This window comes from Myotis myotis, unplaced genomic scaffold (assembly GCF_014108235.1).
Source record: "Myotis myotis isolate mMyoMyo1 unplaced genomic scaffold, mMyoMyo1.p scaffold_m19_p_4, whole genome shotgun sequence".
NCBI classification, from domain to species: Eukaryota; Metazoa; Chordata; class Mammalia; order Chiroptera; family Vespertilionidae; genus Myotis; species Myotis myotis.
The window spans coordinates 10,816,782-10,840,037 of record NW_023416346.1 but is presented as its reverse complement, the minus strand read 5'-3'; the positions used below and the strand labels follow the sequence as shown (position 1 = coordinate 10,840,037).

The following is a 23,256-nucleotide window of genomic DNA, read 5'->3' as shown; positions in this document are numbered from 1 at the left end:
AGTCTGGATTTCAGTAAGATGTATGAAAAGCCATTGTAGGGTTACGAGCAGAAGACTGATGCAATCAGGCTTACATTTTAACAATTTCACTCTGGTGGTTGTGTAGACAATATACTAGAGAGGGCAAAGGTAAAGTGGAGAGACCAGTTAGTAGGCTACTACAGTGATACAGGAATGAGATGACTGGCTTGGAGCAGGGTCTTAGCAGTGGGGAGAAGGATTTATGGTCAGACTCTGGATATATTTAAAAGGAAATATGGACAGGATTTGCTAGTGGATTGAATTTGGGGCATGAAAGAGAGAGAGAGAGAGAGAGAGAGAGAGAGAGAGAGAGAGAGAGAGAGAGAGAACAAAGATAACTCGAAGATTTTTGCCTGAAGAACTAGAATAACTAAGGAGCTATTTATTCTAATAAAAAAAATTGCAGAACTAATTTATTTTGTTGGAGAAAGAAGAGCTGAGTTTTTTGACATGTTAAGTAGGAGATGTCTATTGAACATCTAAGTGGAGATGTTGAGTAAGCAGTGGAATATATTATTCTGGAGTTCAAGGGACGGATCTTAGGCTATAGATATTAATTTGAGAGTCCTCTATATATAGAAGGCATTTAAAGTCATGAGACTGGATGAGATCAGCTAAAGAATGGGTGTAGAGAAGAAAAGAGGACCAAAGATTGAGTCTTGCATTACTTCAATATTTTGCAACTGGATACTAAAATATCACCAAAGAATACTGAGAAGAAATAACCAGTGAGATAGGAGAAGAAGTATAAAGAGGTGTCCTGGAAGCCAAGTAAAAGAAGTGTTTCAAGGAGAGGATAGCCGGAGAACATATATGCATAACCCACAGACACAGACAATAGTGTGGTGATGGCCCAAGGGAAGGGGGTGCTGAGGCTGGATGGAGGTGGGGAGAGTATAGAGACATCTGTAAGTAACAGTGTCAACAATAAAAATAAAGTTAAAATACTGGCAGGTCAAGTATGATGAAGACTGTTAATTAACCTTTGAAATTAGCAATATGGAAGTCATTGGTAACCTTAACAAGGGTAGCTTATTAAAAGGGTCATCAGGTGAGCGTGAGAATGGAGTGTGTATTAGATATTGGAGGATTAAGGAGAGAGTAGATAGTATAAAATAGTCATCTAGGGAGTGGGCATAAAATGTCATAACATTGCCAGGCAGCACTAAAGGCCCTCTGAGGTTAATGGCCATAAATTTGAAGACTAAAATTAAATGGATCAAACCAGTTGATATGGGAACAGAATAAATGGAGACTTGAATTTAATCAGGTTTGGGTTTTTCCCAGGTGAGTAAGATGAATGGAAAGAGCGGCAAAAGAATTAATGGTATATGCCTGGGAGTGATTATAATGATGTGCCATGAAATACAAAGTCAAATAAGAAGACAAGTAGCAGTAAAAAGTAGCAGAGTTAATGGATTGGAGGTCCCAGTAGGGTGAAGAAAATGTTAGGAATCTGGCATTAGAAGCAGTGAGCAGAAAAGATAGAAAGAAATGGTTTGAAAAGGGGATGCTAAAATTGGGATTATGTACATGGTGCAGTTATTTATTAAGGAAAGGCTGGAAAACCAATCTTAAAGCTCATTTTCCAGAAACAATTGCCTAGGACTAATGCCACAGAATCTGCCTGATAAGAAAAACTGTTGCTCCGCATTAGATGCCAAGAAATTGACTTTGCTGCAACAGCTACTGCTGCCAGCACTGATGCCACTACTTTAATTAAGAACTTGACCTTGCAATCTCTGCCATCCTCCAAAGCCAAGTTCCTTCACTACCACCTATTCCAGCAAAAATAAAAACCACACAGTATTACTTTATGCATGTCTTCAATTCCAAATCAAAGTGTCATGTTAGGGCATCTGATTGGTAGACCTAAGTCATATTTCTACATCTTAGTTTCAGTACAGACTAGAAGTGTGAGTTTTGACTTCAACATTTGAGAGGTAAAAATTATAATGTAAGATTTTCTCAACTATAGAAAGGCTATTCATTATATTTTGGTCAGACACAAATATGACAAATGTCTACTATAGAGGTTTTAGAAATGAAAAACATAATTGCCAAAAATTTACTCATTACTAAAGGGGTGACTAACAGTACACTAAAACAAGAATAACTTAGTTGAAGATTGAATACATTCTCCCAGGATTCAATACAAAAAACCAACAAACAAAAGGTAAGAAAACTTATGAGACGTAGAGATCTTTATGAAAAACCCCGTGTCTGTTTAATAAAAGTTCCAGAAAGAAAAGGAAGGGAAGGGAAGAGAAGGGAGATGCAAAGATAGAAACAGAGACAGAAAAGAAGAATGTGAGGGAGGAGAAGGAATCAAAGAAATACTAAACTAAAATTTCCTTAAACTGAAGAATGACTTCAGTGTTCAGATTTAAGGAGCCCATTAAGCGGGAATAATGGGAAGAATGACACGTGCCTAGACAGATCTTTGTAAAAAAAAAAATTAAGCTTTAAAGTCAAAGAAAATATCCTCAAGGCACCTTTGTACAGTGCATAAACTACACATCCCTGTGAGGTAGCGCTGCTGGATTACTAACATATCCCTCCACCAAAATAAACTCAGATGCATTGGAGATTTATTGAAAAAATGAAATTATCAAAATATAAGAAGTACTAGAAGAAAACATGGGGAGATATGGCCTAAAGCTAGATGTCAATCTCATAATGGAAAAGATTGATCAGTTTAACTACCTAACAATTTAAAATATTTGCAAAGCATGAAGTATTATAAATAAAGTTAAAAGGCCAATGGCAAAGTGCTAAAAAAAAATAATGTTTATGCCAGAGGTCTAACTGCCTTCATGCTTTTAAAAAATATTTAATTGAATTTATTGGAGTGACATTGGTTAATAAAATTTTATAGGTTCCAGATGCACAATTCTATAATATATCATCTGTATATTGTATCGTGTGTTCACCACCCCAAATCAAGTTTCCTTCCATCACCATTTATCTCCTGTTTACCCTCTTCTACCTACCTCTACCCTACTTTCCCTCTGGCAATCACCATACTGTTGTCTGTGTCTATGAGGTTTTATTTATTTTTTGCTTAATTCCTTCACCTATCCACCCCCCAAAACCTCCCTCCCCTCTGACAGCTGTCAGTCTGTTCTCTGTATCTATGAGTCTGTTTCTATTTTGTTTGTTAGTTTATTTTGTTCATTACATTCCACATATGAGTGAAATCATATGGTACTGGTTTTTCTCTTACTGGCTTATTTCACTTAGCATAATACTCTCCAAATCCATCCATGCTCTTGCAAATGGTAAGATTTCCTTCTTTTTTACCACCATGTAATATTCCATCACACATTGGCCATTTCTATGTCTTCTTTGGATAAATCTTTATTCAAATCCTTTGCCCATTTTTCAATTCAGTTATTTGTGTGGGTTTTTTGTTGTTGAGTTGGAAGGTTTCTCTGTCTATTGTGGAAACAAGTTTCTAATCAGATATGTGACTTGTGAACATTTTCTCCCATTCTATTGGTTGTAGTTTCATTTTCTTGATGATATGTTTGGCAGCAAAAAAGGTTTTAATTTTAAAGAAGTACAATTTATCTATTTCTTTTTGTCATGTGTGCTTTTGTTATTATATCTAAGAAGACTTTGCCTAATCCAAGGTCACAGAGTTTTACTCATATCCTTCATTGGGTCTATGATCCATTTTGAGTTAATTTGTGTATATGGTTTGAAGTAGAGGTCCAACTTCATTCTTTTGTCTGTAGCTATCCAGTTGTTCCGTCACCATTTGTTCAAAAGACTATTCTTTCCCCCATTAAATTGTCCTGACACTGCTCTAATTCATGAACATGAATGTTCTTCCACTTATTTAGGCCTTCTTTCATTTCTTTCAACATTTTATAATTTTCACTGGACAGGTCTTGCACTTTCATTAAATTTAAACCTAAGTATTTTATCTTTTATGATGATATTGCAAATGAATTAGGTTTCTTCATTTCATTTTCAGATAACACATAGTAGCTAGTGTATAAAAACGTGTGATTTAGAGAAGTTGCTCAGGAAGTTTTGTACAAATAATAATCATGGACTGACTGTTGAGTAATAGTAATAGACTAAAACAAGTCATTTGTATTGTTGAGTAGTAATCCATTGTATGAATATAACCATTCATTCGCTGTAATTGGTGCAGAATTTGCAATATAACTGTACAAATTGTTTGGGTCTTGATGAATTCACATAGTCTAACTAAAGAACGAAGAGATTATTAGTGCCTAAAACTCAGAATTATAGTTCAAACCAAGCAGGAAAAAGGGAAAGCAAAAACCCTTTCTAGTTCTTTTCATGTTTTATCCCAGTTTCTCTGAATTCTTTCACCTTCACGTTTTGCTTTAGTAAAAGCAAAGTTAACAAGAGTACAATCTTCTCAGTCAGCTGAAAGCTATTTTAGAAGCTGTTACCCTTCTGCTCCCTGTTTATTTAGTAGGCATACAATAGACACTAATCCTACTATAGAGAAGTAGTATGGCATGGGAGTTAAAGGTGTGAGCTCTGGAGTCAGACTGCCCAAGTTCAAATTCCATTTATGGCATAGTCACTATTTGGCCTAAGGAAGCTTACCATTACCTCTCTTGGCCCCAGTTGTCCCATCCTAAAATGGGGAGGACATTCCTTACTTGGAGGATTTTTTTTTATTAGGGTTATATGTATAACGTACTTAGAAAAATACAGTGTTAATGCTCAATAAATGCTGGCATGTCATTAATATTACATGACAATCAGTTGGCACATAAGGAGACAAACATGGCTGTCTTCAGCCTGGGGAGATTCAAAAACAAATAAATAAAATATCTCATTTTAATCTTAAGACATCTGTATTCTCTTGACCTATTGGGGGAGGGCATTTGTAAGAGACTGTTTTTAAAAATTGGGGACATGAAGAGGAAAGTGCTCAGAAGGGATAGTGAAGTACATCAAGAAATCAGAGGAGAGAACTAGGAAAGAGGAGATATTTAGAAGGAGAAGAAACCAAAGAGGCCAGAGAAAGGAAAGTAGGTGGTTGGGGAGAGGGAGTATAACAATAATAAGTTTCATAAAGGTAGTGGAGAGGGGTGGGGAAAGGGTAGGAGGGAGGGAGACTGACTTTGTAATACAGAGCTAAGAGCTTTATTGAAGTTTAACAGAAAAGAAACCCTTGTTTGAAAGGAAGAGACTGGCTATATTTAGTACTGGGTAGGATGTCAGTTCTGAAAATAAACTGCTCCCAGAACCGAATGTAATCCTCTGTGCTGTTGTCACCTGTAACAGGCTGTCCTCCCTTGTAGGAGAGTGTGGAACATGGACACATTAGTGACCTCAAAGCTCCTGCCATTCCCAGCTTTGTCTCTTTATCTCGTTGCTGTTTTAAACCTTGTTATTAAGATGGAGAAAAAAGTTGCATAGCTGAAAAAAGTGAAGGGTATGCTGGTATATATGTAAAGCAGGGAAATGTTCCGCTAAGTAAATACCAGAATCTAAACACCACGTGGCCAGATGCTCAATAAAATATTCACCACCACCATGGTACACTTTTGGTACATGAATGTGGACACAGGGGCCCAGTAGGAAGTGTGACAGGCCATATAAAAATATGTACTTGAGGCACACTATAAGTGGCCTAGAGGTAAGTTCTGTGGTGATGGCATGCCTGTGCAACTTAGGGCATGCAGACAGGCCAAAGTCAGTATACATACATTCAGAAAAGACAGAGACATTTACACACACACACACACACACACACACACACACACACACTTTGTGTTGGGAAAATATAGGTGATGCCTTTCACTGAAATGGAAAAAAAATCAGAAAAAAAAAACAGGTATTTTGATGGCAGAAAATATAAACAGAGTTCCAGAATTCTAACTTCCAATTCTATCTTCTCATCACTTCCACTGTTACTCCTCTTTCATATGACCTGTTGCAATAACCTCCTACTTATTCTCCCTGCTTCCACCCCAAGTCCCTCTCCCAAATATGCACTCCATAGGGCAGCCACGGTGATCTTTTTAAAATTACCAATCATGCCGAAACCGGTTTGGCTCAGTGGATAGAGCGTCAACCTGCGGACTGAGAGGTCCCAGGTTCGATTCTGGTCAAGGGCATGTACCTGGGTTGCGGGCACTTCCCCAGTGGGGAATGTGCAGGAGGCAGCTGGTCGATGTTTCTCTCTCATCGATGTTTCTAACTCTCTATCTCTCTCCCTTCCTCTCTGTAGAAAATCAATAAAATATATTAAAAAAAATAAAATAAAATAAAATTACCAATCATATTACATCACTCCTCTGGACAAAAACCTACAATATCTTCTCTAAATGCAAAATTGTTAACATGGCCTACGAGACTCCACATGATCCAGTTCTGTGCTGGTTTCATTTTCTCCCCTTACTCCTTCCACTCTACACATGCTAATCTCTTTGTTCTTCCTAGAACATGCCAAGCACATGCTGGCCTCAGAGATTTGCATGTACTGTTCCCTCCATGTGGAAGTTGCTGTCCCCATATAGCTTATTTGAGACTCAGCTCAAATGACACCTAATGAGAGAGACTTTCCATAACCACCATACATAAAATAGCAATCTCCATTACCCTACATCACCTTTGGTGGATAAATGAAGATGATGGATGGGAATTTCTGATTGGCTGTTGGATATTTGGGTCTAGAGTTAAGCTAGGAAGTCTGGCCCAGAGATGTAGATTTGGGAGTTTCCATTACTCCAGGCAAGGAAAATAGTGTTTGTAATGGATCTAGAGGTAAGAGAAAGCATGGTACATTCAGGAGCCATATGGGACTCTTTGAGAATGCAGATTCTCTGGGTCTTATCCAATATCTCCCGAGTAAGAATCTCTGGAAGTAAGGCTTAGCAATATGTAGATTGATAAGATTTCACATATGATGCTGATGTGCAGTCCTGGTTGAGAATCACTGCTTAAAAGGTACAATTCTATTCTCTCCACCAAATTTACTAGCAATCTCCAAATTGCCAAACCAGTAGATACTTCATATCTTTTATGTATCTCACTTGACCAATCTGTTGCAATTGATAGTTGATCATTCAACTTCAAATATACTTTCTTAGCTGCCAGACACCACACACTCATGATTCTCCTGACTCATATATGGTCATCCCTTCTCAGTCTATTTTATAGACTTCTTTCCTGCCAATCCCTTAAATACCTGCACTCTCTGGGGTTTTGACTTATACCTTTCTGTCACTCTAACATTCTGCACACTCTCTCTGACTAGACTCATCTATTCACATGACGTAAATCTGTACACTATGAGTGCCCATGTTTCTATTCTTGATCCATATCCTCTTTTAAGCTCAAAACCCGTGTTTAATATTACCTACATTACCATTTAGATATTACATAGGCATCTCAACCCCAATGTACTCAAAGGTATTTTAAGTGTTCCCTCCAAATTTCAGTAAATGATGCAATTAACACACCACATCTAATAAGTCAAAGTCTTGGTTATTCTATATTCTACTGATCATCCACTTTTCTTTATCCACACTGTCCCTATCTTCATTCAAGCCACAATTATCTGTCATCTGATTTAATGATCAATTATATTGCAGTTTATGTGTTTATATGTATAGTTATTCTACTAGACTGAGTAATGAGAGGATAAGACTACTCATTCATTCATTCAACCAGTAAGTATTGAGGGCCTACTAGATGACATATTGTGTCACAATTCATCTCTGTGTCTTTCTTTACATCAAATATATTGCCTGATATTGAGTAGGTACTCAGTATATGTTTGTTTTATTTAATTACATTGAAGCACACCATGTTACAGATAAGAAAATGGGACCTAGAGATGAGAAATGACCTTCCAAACCCACACGGCAGGTTAGGATACTGGAATTTACAGTTCCTTGCTCTTAGTGCAGCTTTCTTTCCACAGGACCACATTGTCCCTCCATTCTACAATTCTATACTCTCCCAGGTCATTTTCTTCTCTCTGACTTTTCTATACCATGATCTTATTATTGATGATATTGCTCCTATATTGTTTGCCAGTTTCTTTGGAAAAGAAAATAATTATCACCAGCCCTATAGGTTTTTGGTTAAGAAATTCCATTTCCTTGGCATTATTTACTTCTTCTGGCATCACCACTGCTGAGTCAGGATGCCCATAGATTTTCATCTGGTACTTCTTCTTTTTTATCCTCACCTGAGGATATTTTTCCATTGATTTTTAGAGAGAGTGGAAGAGAGAGGGAAAGAGAGAGAAAAATATTGATATGAGAGAAATACATTGATTGGTTGCCTCCTGCATGCGCCCTGACCAGGGCCTGGGCCAAGGAGGAGCCTGCAAACTAGGTACTTGCCCTTGACTGGAATCGAACCTGGGACCCTTCAGTCCACAGGCCCACGCTTTATCCAAAACCGGCTAGGGCTCATCTGTTACTTCTAAAGAGCTACTCTTGACTCCAGTAGACAGTAATGAAAGGATAGAACTGGCCTCATATAGGAACTTACAGGCTCTCAAATGTATTTGGGCTCTATTCTGGGAAAAAGAGAATAAGGAAATGTTTTCAGAATTTGTGCAGAATACGTGTTTCATGCAGACAAAATAAGAGAGAATTGGTTGTAATTATAGGCTGAGAGAATTTGATATTTGATTTGGTTTATGGATGAAGATTCTGATAATGATTATTTTAGACACTGAATTGGACTATCATACAAACTTGGTTTTCATATAAAATCTATTTCCACTTGCTACAATTTAGGAAAACCTAAATAAGCTTAGTACATTCCAGGAATATGAATAAAACATGTGGGTGGTGCCTTCTAGAGAAAATTTCTGCTCTTGACTTGCTAAGGCTATGAGTGTAGGGTACCCTCCTTAGAATGGTTTACAAAACATGTTGTCACATCTTTGTGTCTTTGTTCATTATGCTATCTCTGCTTGCAATCATTTTTATTTGTTCTTTTGAGTATCTTTTCTGTTCCAGGCATTATACTGAGTTTGGGAGATCCAGTGATGGTTCTATTTGCAGTTCATCCTGTCATCCTTTATGCTACCTCTTGACTTCTACACATGCTATTCCCACTGGCTGTAATGTCCTTCTCATCCTTCAAATTTATATTTCAATGTCACCTTTTCTAGGAAGCATTCCATAACCCCCTCAACACTGGATGAGGTGTATTTTCTCTCTGCTTCTTTCCATTGCACTTATTCTTTATTATATTTGTCTATTTGTTATCTTCCCTGCCAAAGTATGAGCCCCTGGGGAGCAAGGATTCATTTATTAATTATGTATTATTAAATAATATCTAATTATACATTTGACCCTTGAACAATGCACTGACCCCCTGAACAGTTGAAAATCCTTGTATAACTTATGACTCCCCCAAAACGTAAGTTGTTCCTCAGTATCAACGAGGGGTTTGGTTACTGAAATCTCCACAGATACCAAAATCCACGGATGATCAAGTCCCCTATATAAAATGACATAGAACAATGCATACAATCAGCTCTCCGTATCCACAGACACCAAGCCACAGATCAAAAACAGTACAGGTATTTATCAAAACATTCAACCTGTCTTATGTTAAGAGGAGAGAAGTGGAATGTATAGAGTTGGAGAATAACTTGATTGACAGGCAGAGTAATTTAGGCTTAATGCTTTAGAAATTAAAAATAAGTTTTTGATATAAGGGAATAAAGCGTGAAAATAAACCATATTTAAGGAAGATATATTTAGCACATATCTGTTCAAATTTAAAGCTGGACTTTAAAAAACAAAAGAATTTCAAATAGAAAGAATCTCTTGCCTCTCCTATAGGCTACATTAGGGTGAGAAAAAGTTCTTAATATTCACATCTACTGTTCATTGAGCACTTACTATATTCCAGACACATGATATACCTTTTAAATGCAAGACTGTATTCAATCTATAGGAATCAGCATAATCCTATGATGTAAGTACCTCCATTTTAAAGATGAAGAAACAGGTTGAGAGAGATGAATTGAGTTGCTCAAAGTCAGACAGCTCATAAAGTGAGAAACAAAATTGGAACCCTGGTCTGTTTGACCTGAATCTAGTAAGTACAGTGCTTGGCACAAAGTTGATGTGCAATAAATACCCGCTAAAAAATGGTGGATGGACTATCAGCAAATCTATCCTCTTGTGTGGATGAATTTACAGATTAGCTTTAATAGTTTTTATAATTTTGATAAGCTCAAGTCAATGTTAAGAGTAAGGAAGAGGTTTGAGCCACAAAAGAGAAGAATTTACAAAGGAAAATCTTTTGACTCTGGAAATTCTGATTTGTTTAGAAATTACACACACACACACACACACACACACACACACACACATAATGGATAGGTACATTGTATATACATTCACACACACATACACATCAACAAAACAGTGTGGAACAACTTTGCCACGCACGCACTCACATGCACATGCAGACCCATGTAAGCATTCGTGTTTTTAATCTCGTGTTTTCTTTACCCTCCTGAGAGGGTGTAAATAGAATGTCAGAGCTAGAAGGTATCTTAGCAATTACCTAATCAGATCACCTCCTGTATGTAGAAATTGAGGCACTAGATAGAGGTAAAGTAAATTGCAAAGGTCACACAAGGAATTAGAGTAAGATTAAGAATCTGAGTTTCCTGACTCACAGGTTTGTTTTACTCTTAACTGTCACCATTTACCTTCTCAATTTTATCGATGGGATAACCAAAGCATCCTAAGAATGTTGATGGTCAAGCTCCTGCTACTTGTCTATTGAAGCAGGACTTGAAATCAGATCTCTTTTATTTTAAATATGAGGCTTGTTTTCATCTAAGGTGCTTCTGTCTGGGTGCCCAGAAGGAAGACCCCTTCCTATTGAATTAAACAGTGAACTGAGGATAATTTACAGAAAACTCCGTCCTTTGGTTTCAGAGAAAATGTCCAAAGCTGCTTTATTTTCAGAAGCCTGGCGGCCCCAACGAGGCTCCTCTGGAAACAGGGATTCTGTCTTCCTTATTGAATCCGCAACACCTAGCACAAAGGAAGGCTCTCAAACATATTTGTTGAGTATATGACATACTAAAGGCAGAAAGGGAAAGTAGGTTGGTTAATGGTTTCCCAATGGATGATGGATGGATAATCTTTATTAGCGCTGAAAAAAGTGGGAATGAATGTAGAAAAGACGTGGGAGAAACCCTTAAACAAAGGAGAAGCTCTGTCTCCATCTGATTGAAGCTGCAATCACTCAGCAAGGGCTGAGTGGCTCTGTAGGACTGTGGTTGGCAGAGATATTTAAATAAGGCCTCCTTAAAATTGTTACTCTCCACCCCGCCCCCATTCCCCTTTAAATCCTGTTTCAGTCATTACCCAGGGACCGGATACAGAGATTCCTATGGGGAGTTCTAATGGGTCGATTCAATTTCAACTGGATGACGCCACTTAGCCAAGCATTAAGAGCTACAGCTCCGGGAAAACAAACGACACTGAGAGAGGGAGAGAAAGAAATTATAACAAGGAGCAATAAATCCCTTCCCTCCCCTCCTCCCCTCTAACCCATTCACAAGACCTCCAGAAATCATCTACATTCACAAAACAGCCAGCTAGCTCAGCTGAACGCGCTGCAATCTCGCCTCCCTCCCCCCCCCTCCTGCTCTCTGCAGATTATATACCAACACACCCTGCGCTATATAAATAATCACACACTATCGGTATCTATTGCTCTGTTGAGATACCCTGTGTCTACAACTGCAGTTTCTGCAGCTTCGGTTCATCTGTCAGATTGGAGGAGACAGAGGCGGAGGTGGAGGCGGAGGCAGAAGAGGAGGGGGAGGAGGTAAAGGAGGAGGAAGGGGAGGAGGGAAGGGGGAGGGGAAGAGGAGGGGAAGGAAAACGCTGGAGGAGGAGGGGAAAAAGAAAGAGGAGGAGGGGGAGAAGGGGGAGGAGAAAGAGGCGGAGGAGGAGGAGGAGGAGAAATAGGAGAAGGAGGAGGAGAAAGAAGAGGAGGAGGAGGCGAACAACTTACCCTGCTGAGCTTTCTTTGGGGAATACGTGCATCAAGATTTAGATCTGCAAGGAAAATCTATACAAAGTATCTGCCACTACAGGTCTGACTCTCCTCCCCCCACCACCGTTTTTTTTTCCCTTTCCGTTTTCTCTGCTGTGTCAGAAAGACCAGACCGAGACAGAACTATCTCTGTTTCTGGCTCCACTGCCGGTGAAGGAGTTTTCATTCAAGACTTTCTGAAAAGAGGTTGGAGAAGCCTAAAGAATCAGAAGAGGTCTTTTGAGCCAGATGGGGCATTAATTCTTCTGCTTTTCTCAGCATGGATAGATCCTTTCCTCAAGGTAAGCCATACCGATTAGATCTTAAGGACCCCAGAATTCTTTCTATGCACAGATTGCCATTCATTCCAGCCATCGTCTGTGTGTGCGTGTGCGTGTGTGTGTGTTCGTGTGTATGTGTGTGTGCGCACGCGTGTGCACGAGCACAAACGCAAGCGCGTGGGTAAAATGAAATGAAAACCATTTAAATGAGATTTAAATGAATCGGCTCCTGCAGAACACTATTCTTACTGGATATTTATAAATCAAAATGGAACTTCCAAATAACCCTTTTGTGGCCAAATGTCAATTTCGTTTCTAGCCTGTTGACCTTTCCATGCATTTTGATGCTTGCCTGGGTCCCTTATAGCGCAGCCTAACCACGCAAACTGAGGATATAGGGAGAGCCCATGCTGAGGCCAGTCTGGCTGCCCAGCGGGTATCCTGTCAGCGTGGGGCTAGTCAGCTATTGGTTCACAAGTCTGGGCTGTGCATCGTTCAGATTTCATCACATCACCTTGCCCTGGGTAGAAATGGCGCAAGCTGACACGGCATAACCCCCTACTTACATTGAGTCAGAGCAATGATTTAGAAATCTCTGGATCCGTGCCTGGGGGGTATGGGCACATGTCTCTATGTGGCATATGGAAATGTTGTCCAAAGTGAGAACCTGTGAGCATGTCTAGTTAGCCAATGGGCGTTCGATAGGACCTAAGGCCGTGATTTCCAGTCCTCTCCATTCTTCTGAATATAATGATCACCTCTGCATGCTGCAAACCAAGTCGGACGAACAGAAAACAGACCTTGAACTCTTAAACAGAAAATCTATTTTGAAATGCAAACTACTGTTGCTTTACTGGGTGCATTAAAACTTCACTGTAACCTAATGGGCTATCACATGAATTTAGATATACCAGGTGTTAAATCACGTTCCCAACAAGTGAGCAGCATACATGCATACAAATAAGGTACAGGCTAGCAGTTGATCCACAAGGAAGTATTAGTCTTTCCCCCTGTACCTCTAAGTAAACATTTACTAAGACTTGACTGTAATATTCTGCACATTTTGTGCGTGTGTGCGTGTGCGTGCGTGTGCGTGTGTGTGTGTGTTCTGGTTTTTGGTCTTTCTAGCTATGAAACAATCAAGATAGTGATCTGAGTGACTTGGATTTGGAGGTATTTTATTCAGCGTTGAGGAGCTGAGTAGTGAGAAAGGAAATAATTTAAAGGAAGGGAGACTAATTCTTCATGAAAGACCTTTGAGACAGAGAAACGCAACCTAAAAAGCCAGCATAAAAAATTGAGAGCGTCGGAAAAAGAAGGGGCTTTTACAACCTTCCTTTCATCTCCCCTCGTTTTGTAGATGAAGAAACTGAGGCAGAGCTAGAGCTAGGACTAGATCTTAAGTTTCATGCCTCCTACAACATGATTTGTGGTCCAAGGGAAGATTTTTTTACTTCTTAAATGAACAACTATCATTTTCTTCAGGATTAGAAGTGTGTGGATGCATTTGATATTGCCATTTTCCTGTATTGCTCATGACTAAAACACCTAGATCTTTACAAATGCAAGGGCTTAAAACTGCAAGACTCCCTGGTTTGAAAGAAATCGCTGTGATTCTTAATGAAACGATTAGAGTCATGAATAGGACTAGGGGAGCAAAGTGACAAGTTAAGAGTTAAATGTGGTGAGAACCTGGCAGCTCCAGCAAGATGTATGCGGTAGGAGGGAGGCCCAGTCAGTGGCTGAGAGGTTAGTAATGTAAACTATATACAACTTGGTATTTGTAAGGGGGGAGTGCTGTGATAGAGATGCAAATGCTTTTGCACAGAGAGGGATTTTGAGAGAGCAGACTTTGGAACAGTAGAACTAAGAAAACATATAAAGCCATAGCAGAAATTCCCCCTATGTTTGCTTTCAGTTATTCTGAGAAGGAGTGTATATAACAGCAGAGCACAGAAAAAGGCAACACACCCCAGAGCCGTTACACAGGGAGGCACAAAACAGCATTGAACCCAAGGGAGTGGGAGCAAACAGAAGCCAGGCTCTCCTTCTCTTCCCCCCTCTTCTTTGAAATTGAGGATGAATCATATTGTATCAGAAAGGATTTATCACAGAAATCAGGACTGTCTTAAGGTGTTAGCCTAGAAGGGCTTTAGATAGGAAAGTTTTCAACTTTAGTCTCAACATGGCAGATTTTAGGTTCCAGAGAGAAAATACATTTTTTTCTTTCATTAACAAGCAGGATTTCTTGAATGGATTTCGCTTTCTCGTCCCTAAATTGACATAAGAAAAGGAATTTCTGTTTAGGTTGAACATAGCAAATTTCAGGGCTACAGAAAAACTGTTGAGAAAGCTCTGAGCACCTGGCCAGAGGGACTGAGATGGGAGTGGGTTTACAATGCATCATTCATTACTGCAGAGGCACTACGTGACAGAAATCACTAGATCCCATCAATGTACAGCCAAGACTTTTAATCACCTTGGCTCCTACTTAATAATATGTGATATGTATATTCTGTCTCTCATTTACTAGAAAATGCAATTGACTAACAGCATAGTCAGTTTCTTAACTGTTGCTGCTCACAATGAATGGGCCTTTAATGGGTGGATTTCTAAATCATAAACATGCATGTAGTCGTAGTTTTTCATCTAATCTAGGTACTGCAAACAGTCTCTTGCCTATTCATTTCTCAATACTTTTCCCCCCTCTTACCTTCCCCTACAGTATCTATTTCAGTTCATCCTGTTAGCCAGATCGGATTCAGCACGTCCAGAATGGCAAACAATTTATTGTCATCCAATCCTGTTTTATCCTACTCAACACCCCGAATTTACCCAGGTCCTACTGCCCACCATATTGCAGATCTTCCACGGTCCATTCTTAAAAAAAAGATTTTACAGAGCAAGAAAAAACCTTCTGAATGTATCCTGTCAATCCCCTTACCTGTAATCAAGACAGTAGTGCCTCATCATCCCAGATTGATGCCCAAAGCTTCCTTTAATCATTTAACCAATCATCTCAACTCCTCAATCTTGCAGCAATCTAATCAATACCCAAATACACCTTTTCAGCCTAAACACCACATGCCCTTCTGCCCAGACAGAATCCCTTTGGGACATGGTTCTGAGTCATTTCTATTATGACCTATATTCCCCTAAGCTTAGCTTTCAACCTTCTGATCATGTTTCTGAGATACCTGGTGACATCCCTGGAATCCCATATGATAATTTCCTGTAGCTTTGAGACCTTGTGTGCCTTCCTTTGAGTCACTGATTCTTGGAATCTTCAGTATGTTTTGAATCTGGTTTCCTTTGGGAAACCAACAAGTCTAATGAATCCAGAGTATATGTGGTTCTTACAGTGTAAAGGATTTGAAGGGCCCAACACCTTCTTTGCCTGATAGATGGTGAACAAATCTATTTCTTATAAGTTTGTCAAAAGATTCTTCCCAATCCAAAGCTCCTACATCCACATACCCTGCAAGTCAGCTGAACAATGTGTCCTTGTTTATTTGAGTATTCAAATGAAAACTACCTGTTCTTTTCTAATGCTAAGATTATGAAGCTTAATAAAGATACAACAAAGGTAGAGGTGGGAGGCTTCAGGAGGCTGTGAGTCCAAGTGAATAAAAGAGACATTTTGCCTTTGAATGTCCAGATATATAAACAAGGCCATGCTGCTTAGTTTTCCCTCAAGGATGGAAGGTGTAGAAGGTATAGACAAAGATAATTCTTTTGTCTAATGATGTGGTTATATAATCATAAACAATAATGGGGCACAGTCCTTCAGAATCACCTCGTCCATCCCTATAATTATATGGATAGTGAAACTATGGTCCAAGCAAAGCAAGTGATTTGACAAAAGTTATATAGATATTTGTCTTAGACTCTCCATAGTGTTTATCTGCACTCTCCGTGCTGCGTTAAATAACACTGAAAGAACTCGCTAAACAGTGAAATTATACTCACACTGGTTCTGTGATGTTATGTGCCAGAAAAGTTATTTTTAACCAAATTAAATATTCTTTTCAAAAAATGAACAGATGTAAATTCAACTAAACAGGTTTGCATGGGCATATAGCCTCAAAAGGCAATGAGTCTGGTCATATTATTAGCCACGGAGTCCTTTATGAACTGCATCCTTATTTTTCCTGTTATTGAACTTTGGGCATATTTCAGTATCACGTTTGCTTGCTTATGGAAGCTTAATCAAGCACTATGCTCTTTCACTTGTTCATTATATTACTCATTCAAGCTTTCCATCCCATACAGTTGTGTGAGTAATCAATCTATTTTGAGACGGCCTGAAATCTGATGGATTTCAAATATGTACTTTGTTCGTGATGTTGTTTCCTAGGTCCTAATGCCTCCAGGATGACTCTTAGATTTGTGTTTTTTCCTTGTGTGCACCTTTTTGGCTGTTCAGTCTTCCGGTGGTGCATTACACTAAACTGCTATGTATACAATGTTTTCCTCATGGTCACCGTTAACAATACTAGGCTCAATCAAATCCTTCAGGGAATAACCACCAATTATTCTGGATTGTAGTAAAATGGAGATAGAGCACATGCTTTCTTAGCTTAAATCTGATATAAGAACATAGCTGTTCTTTAAGAAAGCCAGTTTATTGTATTGTGTAAGGTAAAGATAGAGAAAAATACCCCAAGCCGATTCTGCCAAGTAAATCCCATCAATAAAACTTGATTTGGGGTGGTAATAAGTATAATCATAGGTGATATTTAAAATAATTTGGGGATCATCTTGTATGGCTCTTTCAGCCCCAGTATTACTTCCATGTATATAGAAAAAATTTTGATTCTGGAGCCACACTCCCATTTAGAAAGAATTACCTCCTCAATAAGTTAAATCAGCCTATTAGATGAGGAGAGCTGCAGGATGATTAGTCTTGGCATCCTTGCACCCTTGGGAAGCCCTTTTTCCTGTTATTCTGCAGATAGCCTAATCTCTGCCCTCTGCGTCTCTGCCACATCTCTGCCATCATCGCATCTTGCTTGCTTGCCTTTATCCATTGAATCAAGCAATGTCATTTCTCACTTGTTTATTTATGCTTCTCACAGATTTCAATGAAAGGAGAATTTATATATAAAAATTCACAGAAGACTTTTGAGGCTTTCTCTTTGACATCAGCATTGCCTCAGGGAGTGGCCTTTATGTTTGAAATTAGGGTCCGTTTTTATTAGAATTTTGATGCTGAAGGCCTAGATCTCTCTGTTAGCAAACATCTGAATGAGCTAGCTGCTCCTGTGACCCTAGTCATATGATGGAACACAAAAGAAATCAATGATCTGATCTTTGCTCCCAAAGTGCTTTATAGTCGGACTGGGAAGATCAGACTTGCCTGTAAAGAGGTAGGTGAGGTCATCACAGAATAAATATGTGACATGAAATCTACCATAAAGTGATCCAAGGTAGTGGTGGTGATAGGGCCTGAGCTTTATCGGTTCCCTGCAAAGTACTCATGCCTGTGTGTTCTCATTAATTGTTTCTATTTCTTCTCTCCTAGGATTTTCTGATGTTCCCTAAGGTCTATGTAAATACAAGGGCTCTTTATCACCATAAGTGCCATCCTGACCCAAAGCCACTCAGAACTCAAGAATCAAGGCAAAATGGATGCTGCAGTGACAGATGACTTCCAACAAATCCTGCCTATTGAACAGCTGCGCTCTACTCATGCTAGCAATGATTATGTGGACCGGCCTCCAGCCCCCTGTAAACAGGCCCTCTCCAGCCCTTCCCTGATTGTGCAAACCCACAAATCTGATTGGTCCTTGGCTACCATGCCTACTGCTCTCCCCCGCAGTCTCAGCCAGTGCCATCAATTGCAGCCCTTGCCTCAGCATCTGAGCCAATCTAGCATTGCCAGCTCGATGTCCCATAGCACCACTGCCTCTGATCAAAGGCTCCTGGCCAGCATTACGCCCTCACCTTCAGGCCAGTCCATCATCCGAACCCAGCCTGGAACAGGGGCCCACCCGAAGGTTGATGGTGCTCTGAAGGGAGAAGATGAGCAATCTGCAATGCACCCCAGTGAGCACCTCTTTATCTGTGAGGAGTGTGGGCGCTGCAAATGTGTCCTCTGCACAGCATCTCGCCCTCTCCCCTCCTGCTGGCTGTGCAACCAGCGTTGCCTTTGCTCTGCCGAGAGCCTCCTCGATTATGGCACTTGTCTCTGCTGTGTTAAGGGCCTCTTCTACCACTGCTCCACTGATGATGAAGACAACTGCGCTGATGAGCCCTGCTCCTGTGGGCCTAGCTCTTGCTTTGTCCGCTGGGCAGCCATGAGCCTCATCTCCCTCTTCTTACCCTGCCTGTGCTGCTACCTGCCTACCCGTGGATGCCTCCATCTCTGCCAGCAGGGCTATGATAGCCTCCGGCGACCAGGCTGCCGCTGTAAGAGGCACACCAACACTGTGTGCAGAAAAATCTCTTCTGGTAGTGCGCCCTTCCCCAAGGCCCAGGAGAAGTCTGTATGACCTCCTCACCAAATGGATCCAGAGCTTTCTCCTTCTAGCCCCCATCAGTAATGCAAACGCCTCATCTTTGAAGAGGGGAAGGAGGAGTAAAGTAGCCAAAGCTAGGGCCTCACCAATTTTGTTCCTGCAGTGTCAGGGGAATGGCCAAGTACATCCTGGTGCAGGATGCCTTGTTCTTTCTCACAGTATCTACCCCACTCCTCTCCAACCTTTTCGCACCCCACCATCTCAGCCCTTATGGCTGTCATGACAAATTCAGGTGATATATCGGCATGAGATTTGAACACTGAGGACTGGCAGAGCCAGCAACGTGGAGGTTTAGGGGCTCCCCAATGCAAAGCCTCTCGATGCAGGCTCTGGGCGTCACTCTGCTTTCCACTGTGCCTTTGAAAGCTTTCTTCTAGATGGTTTTCACAGGCCCATGTGGAACAACATTCACTATTCCAGGGAATCTGACCCTTTCTCCCTGTTGAGTGCCCTTCTCTTCTTTAGTCTTCTTTTTCTCCTCTCTCCTCTTCTTTCATCACTGTTCTGGACTCCTTCCCCCTTCATTCTCACCCACTCTGCTTTCCCTCCTTTCCTTCTCTCTCCCTCCCTTTTTTTTACTCCTTCCTTCCCTCTCTCTCTCAGTCTAATCCTTTTTCTGCTTGTATTTCTGTCTTGTTTGATCTGTCTTTGCTCTCTCTACCTGTCCCTCTTTCTCTAACACGTCCCAAAGTGCTGTTTTTCCGTAGGTGTTTCCTTTGACGCCAAACTTTGCTATGCTATACTATTTACTAATTTTCATTAAGGGAAATGGATTACTGTAACGGACTGATCACTAGCAATAGTCTATATCCTGACGTGTGTGTGCACTCATAACCACACTTAACTGGTTTGTGAGCATATGAAGCAAAAGTATCTTACATTTCCAGGTTTAATTGGTTGGAGTTTTACTCCCTTTCCCAATAATGAACTTATAGTGCTGACAGATTCCACTAGCATGCTGAGTAGGATAGTAAATCAGGATGCTCATAACTTTGTATGTCTGACCCAAGTGCCAAAGGCAGACGTGCTTTATAGCTAAATGAACAAAGCAAAGGATATCAAAGAGGTCTGTTCTCTCTTAGAAGCTAACTGCCCTGAGACTGCATGGCTCAGGCCTTAATAATGGACATCAAAAGTCATAAAACTGTAGAGCTGGAAGGAATCTTAACAGTTAATCTAGTTTAATGCCCTTATTTTACAGATGGGAAAACTGAGACCTGGAGATAGGAAGGGAATTTGCTCAAGGCCACACACTGAGTTAATAGCAGAGTTGGGACTGGAACGCAGGCCTTCTGACTCCTAGTTCCATTTTTCTCTACCCTGTTCCATGTTAAGTCATGGGACTTTTCTCTGAGGGCTCTATTAACAATGACAGAAAGCCATTCCCATTCAACTTTCAGGAACCATGCCAAGTTAGTGTGGTGATCTTTATACAGTGCAAGGTGGGTAGCTAATTAACTACCAGGTGTTGGGGCTGCCCCCAGTGGACATCACCTTTGGCTCTGTCACCTTGTAGGAGCTTGTGTGGAAAAGAAAAGAACATTTAAGGAAGCCCTAACCAAGCTGTATCTTTGCCATCGCGCCTCCTTTTGCTGCACACACTGTGCTTGCTCCTGACTTTACAATGACAGTTGCCTGAGAACCTAAATTTCAGCAACAGTGGAAAACTGAGACAAAAAAGGTGTATGATACAGAGAACTGACTTCTCTTTTTCAAAGTGCCGAGAGCCTGTGCTGTGAATACCTTTGGATAGAAAACGGCTGCAGTGGTGATGGCAGGCTCCGAAAGACTGATGCTAAAAGACGCAAGAACTAGATGCAGTTTCCCTCTGTAAGTGAATCCAACACTACAGAATGCAGAGATTGAGGGCACTTGCTTGAAATGAAGGTGCTCCAACTTAGTTTAAGACTTCCAGACTCTAACTTTATATATCATCTCTTTGAAAGTGTGCATGGATGTGTATCGCAGGGTGGAGAGGTAGGGAGAGATGTATAGTCATACACAGGGGGACGAAAAAGAAGGGAACATCTATGTCCCCCTGATGGATGTGTACTATAGAAATATGTGCCACTCAGTCATTGTTGGTTCTGAATCTTCCTGAAGTGTACTGACATTTGGGTTGCGCACAGCTCCACGCCTTCATGTTCACCTCCTCTTCTAGAATTGCTTTGCTCTATTTTTGTATATATAAATATGTTATGATGATTATTAATAATGTTAATGATATTGCTGCAAATGGTGCCATATATAAGGTTTGGCTTCTTGGAAAATTTATAAACCCAAACCAATACCTGTAACCTCTTATGTTGCTTTCAGATCCTTTAATTTTTAAGTACTTTTTTGTTAATCTTATAAATTTGCCTGATTGAACTTTGAACTTATATACCCTTTAAAAGCTGTGCCCAGTTCTCTGGGTCAAGCTGGATGGTGATGAGTAGCAACACACACTTCTCTCCGCTTCTGCCTGATATTTGCTTAGTGCTGAGATATATAAGGATTCTATGACACTAGTGCTTTGTTCCTGGAGCTAATGTTATTCTATGGATGTTTGCTTATTAGTTTCAGGGCCCAAAGCAATGCAAGTCCCTCCTCCTTGATAGCTCCTTGATAACCCAATCCTGCAGTCCTTACTCAGGCAAATTGTGCACTGCCAGAGGGGCCCTGGGCTCTGCCATATACCCAGACGAGCTCTTCTCAGTGTGTTTCTAAATGGCCTTACACTTGGTAGAAGAAACTGAAGGGTTACTCAAATGCAGTTGCAATCTGCAATCTGCTGCTGAGTCAGGGCTTTCACTTGTGTCCAAGTTGGCCTGATGTGGACTGCATCTGGTTTACGTATAGATGGGTCCTGTTGGGGTACGCGCACGGACGTGTGAGTGAGTGTGCATATGTATCCCTTCTGTGATTATATATATATATATATATATATATATATATATATATATATATATATAACCTTTGTAAATATATATATTCACACATCTCTATATATTTTAATGTATTGCACATGTATATTTAAAATATATACGAAAGAACTCTAAATCCTGCAGAGAGGCTCTGTTTTCATTATTTTTCGACTTTGTGTCATGTACTGTATAAACAAGAATATTTAGAGGGTGTTTCCTGCTTAGCATTTTTTTGCAGTTAGGTCATCTGTTACCCCCTAACTCTACTGCTTTCTACATATTGGTCCCTTGATACATTTCATATGGCTTTAGCCAAGAGTTTTTCTTTGGTTCCAGCCCATCTTCCTTCATCACAATAGCTATAATAAATATAGTGAACACGTACATAGTGCTTACTATGTGCTAAGCATGATCTTAAGCACATTACCAATATTAGCTAATTTAATGCTCACAATAATTCTATGATGTAGATACTGTTACGATAGCCATTTTACAGATGAGAAAACTGGAACACAAGAGAAGCTAAGTGACTTACAAAAGGTAACAAAGCTTGTACATGGTTGAGCTAAGATTTGAACCTATGCTGTCTGACTCCTAGGAGCTGGAGCATGATGTAAACTCTGCTGGTATAACAAGCCTCCAATGGTTAATAGTCATTTCCCTAACTCCAGTCCATCTTCAACCTAAGAGCTGAAACAAATGTGCTCCTATGTTAAGAGTGAAGCAATAGTTATGGACATCATATCTTAGCTGTCTTGCTTCCCGACGTGGTGACATTACAAAATTTTTCACTACTCCCTTTGAAAATATGCTTGCAGTCAGTTGCCATTTCTCAGACAGCTTATGTTGTAGAGCTAGTAGAGAAGTATTTTCACTTGTGACAGAGAGGGTAAGAGTTTATTTGGCCTTCTCTTTATAGACCCAGGAAACCTAATGGTATTTTTCTGCAGAAAGTAGAACTAAAACTATTTTTTGAAACTTGAAATTGGTTGGAGCTATTAACATTGAGTGCATTTTTCTCATTCAAATGTAAGCAATCTACTGATGACCATTGGGCAGTATAATACCCTACCTTTTCCCATCCCTCACACTGACAATCTTTTAGTCTGACATTATTTCAGAGCCAGTAGGTGTAAAAACATCTACTTCAACATCAACATTTTATAGTTGGAGAAAAAAGATGCACAGAAAGGAAAACAACCTGTCCAGAGTCATGTAGTTCTGAGTTTGGATGGAGTTATGACTTAATTCCATATCCAGATGTCTTTGTCTGAGTTTCTTAGAGTTTAGAGCAAAAGCTTTCATGCAATACCCAGGGAAGTAGGAGTAGGGAGAAATAGTAGTGAGGTAGGGAAGGAAAGAGGACAAACTTAAAGGAGTGTATTACTATGTTGGCCACAATCTGTTTCATGATAAGCTAATTTCTCAAGCTCATGTGACAGGCCTACTACATCTCCACAGCCCATCTGAGGAAGGAAAGAAGAAGAA

The 23,256-nt window shown here is 40.1% G+C and overlaps 1 protein-coding gene across 2 annotated transcripts in view; it reads left to right on the top strand.

Annotated features, from left to right (window-relative positions):
* SPRY3 (sprouty RTK signaling antagonist 3) overlaps nt 1-21,772 on the top strand; it is a 70,253-nt gene extending 48,481 nt beyond the window's left edge. Inside the window, exons 1-2 of one of the 2 annotated variants that reach the window (XM_036305671.1) lie at nt 11,998-12,362; nt 17,866-21,772. In XM_036305671.1, the coding sequence (XP_036161564.1) occupies nt 17,969-18,835 (867 nt within the window). In that variant the 5' untranslated portion in view covers nt 11,998-12,362; nt 17,866-17,968 and the 3' untranslated portion in view covers nt 18,836-21,772. Of the gene's footprint in view, nt 1-11,997; nt 12,363-17,865 lie in introns of those variants that run through there. The other variant, XM_036305672.1, reaches the window with a different exon arrangement.
* Nucleotides 21,773-23,256: the final 1,484 nt, after the last annotated feature.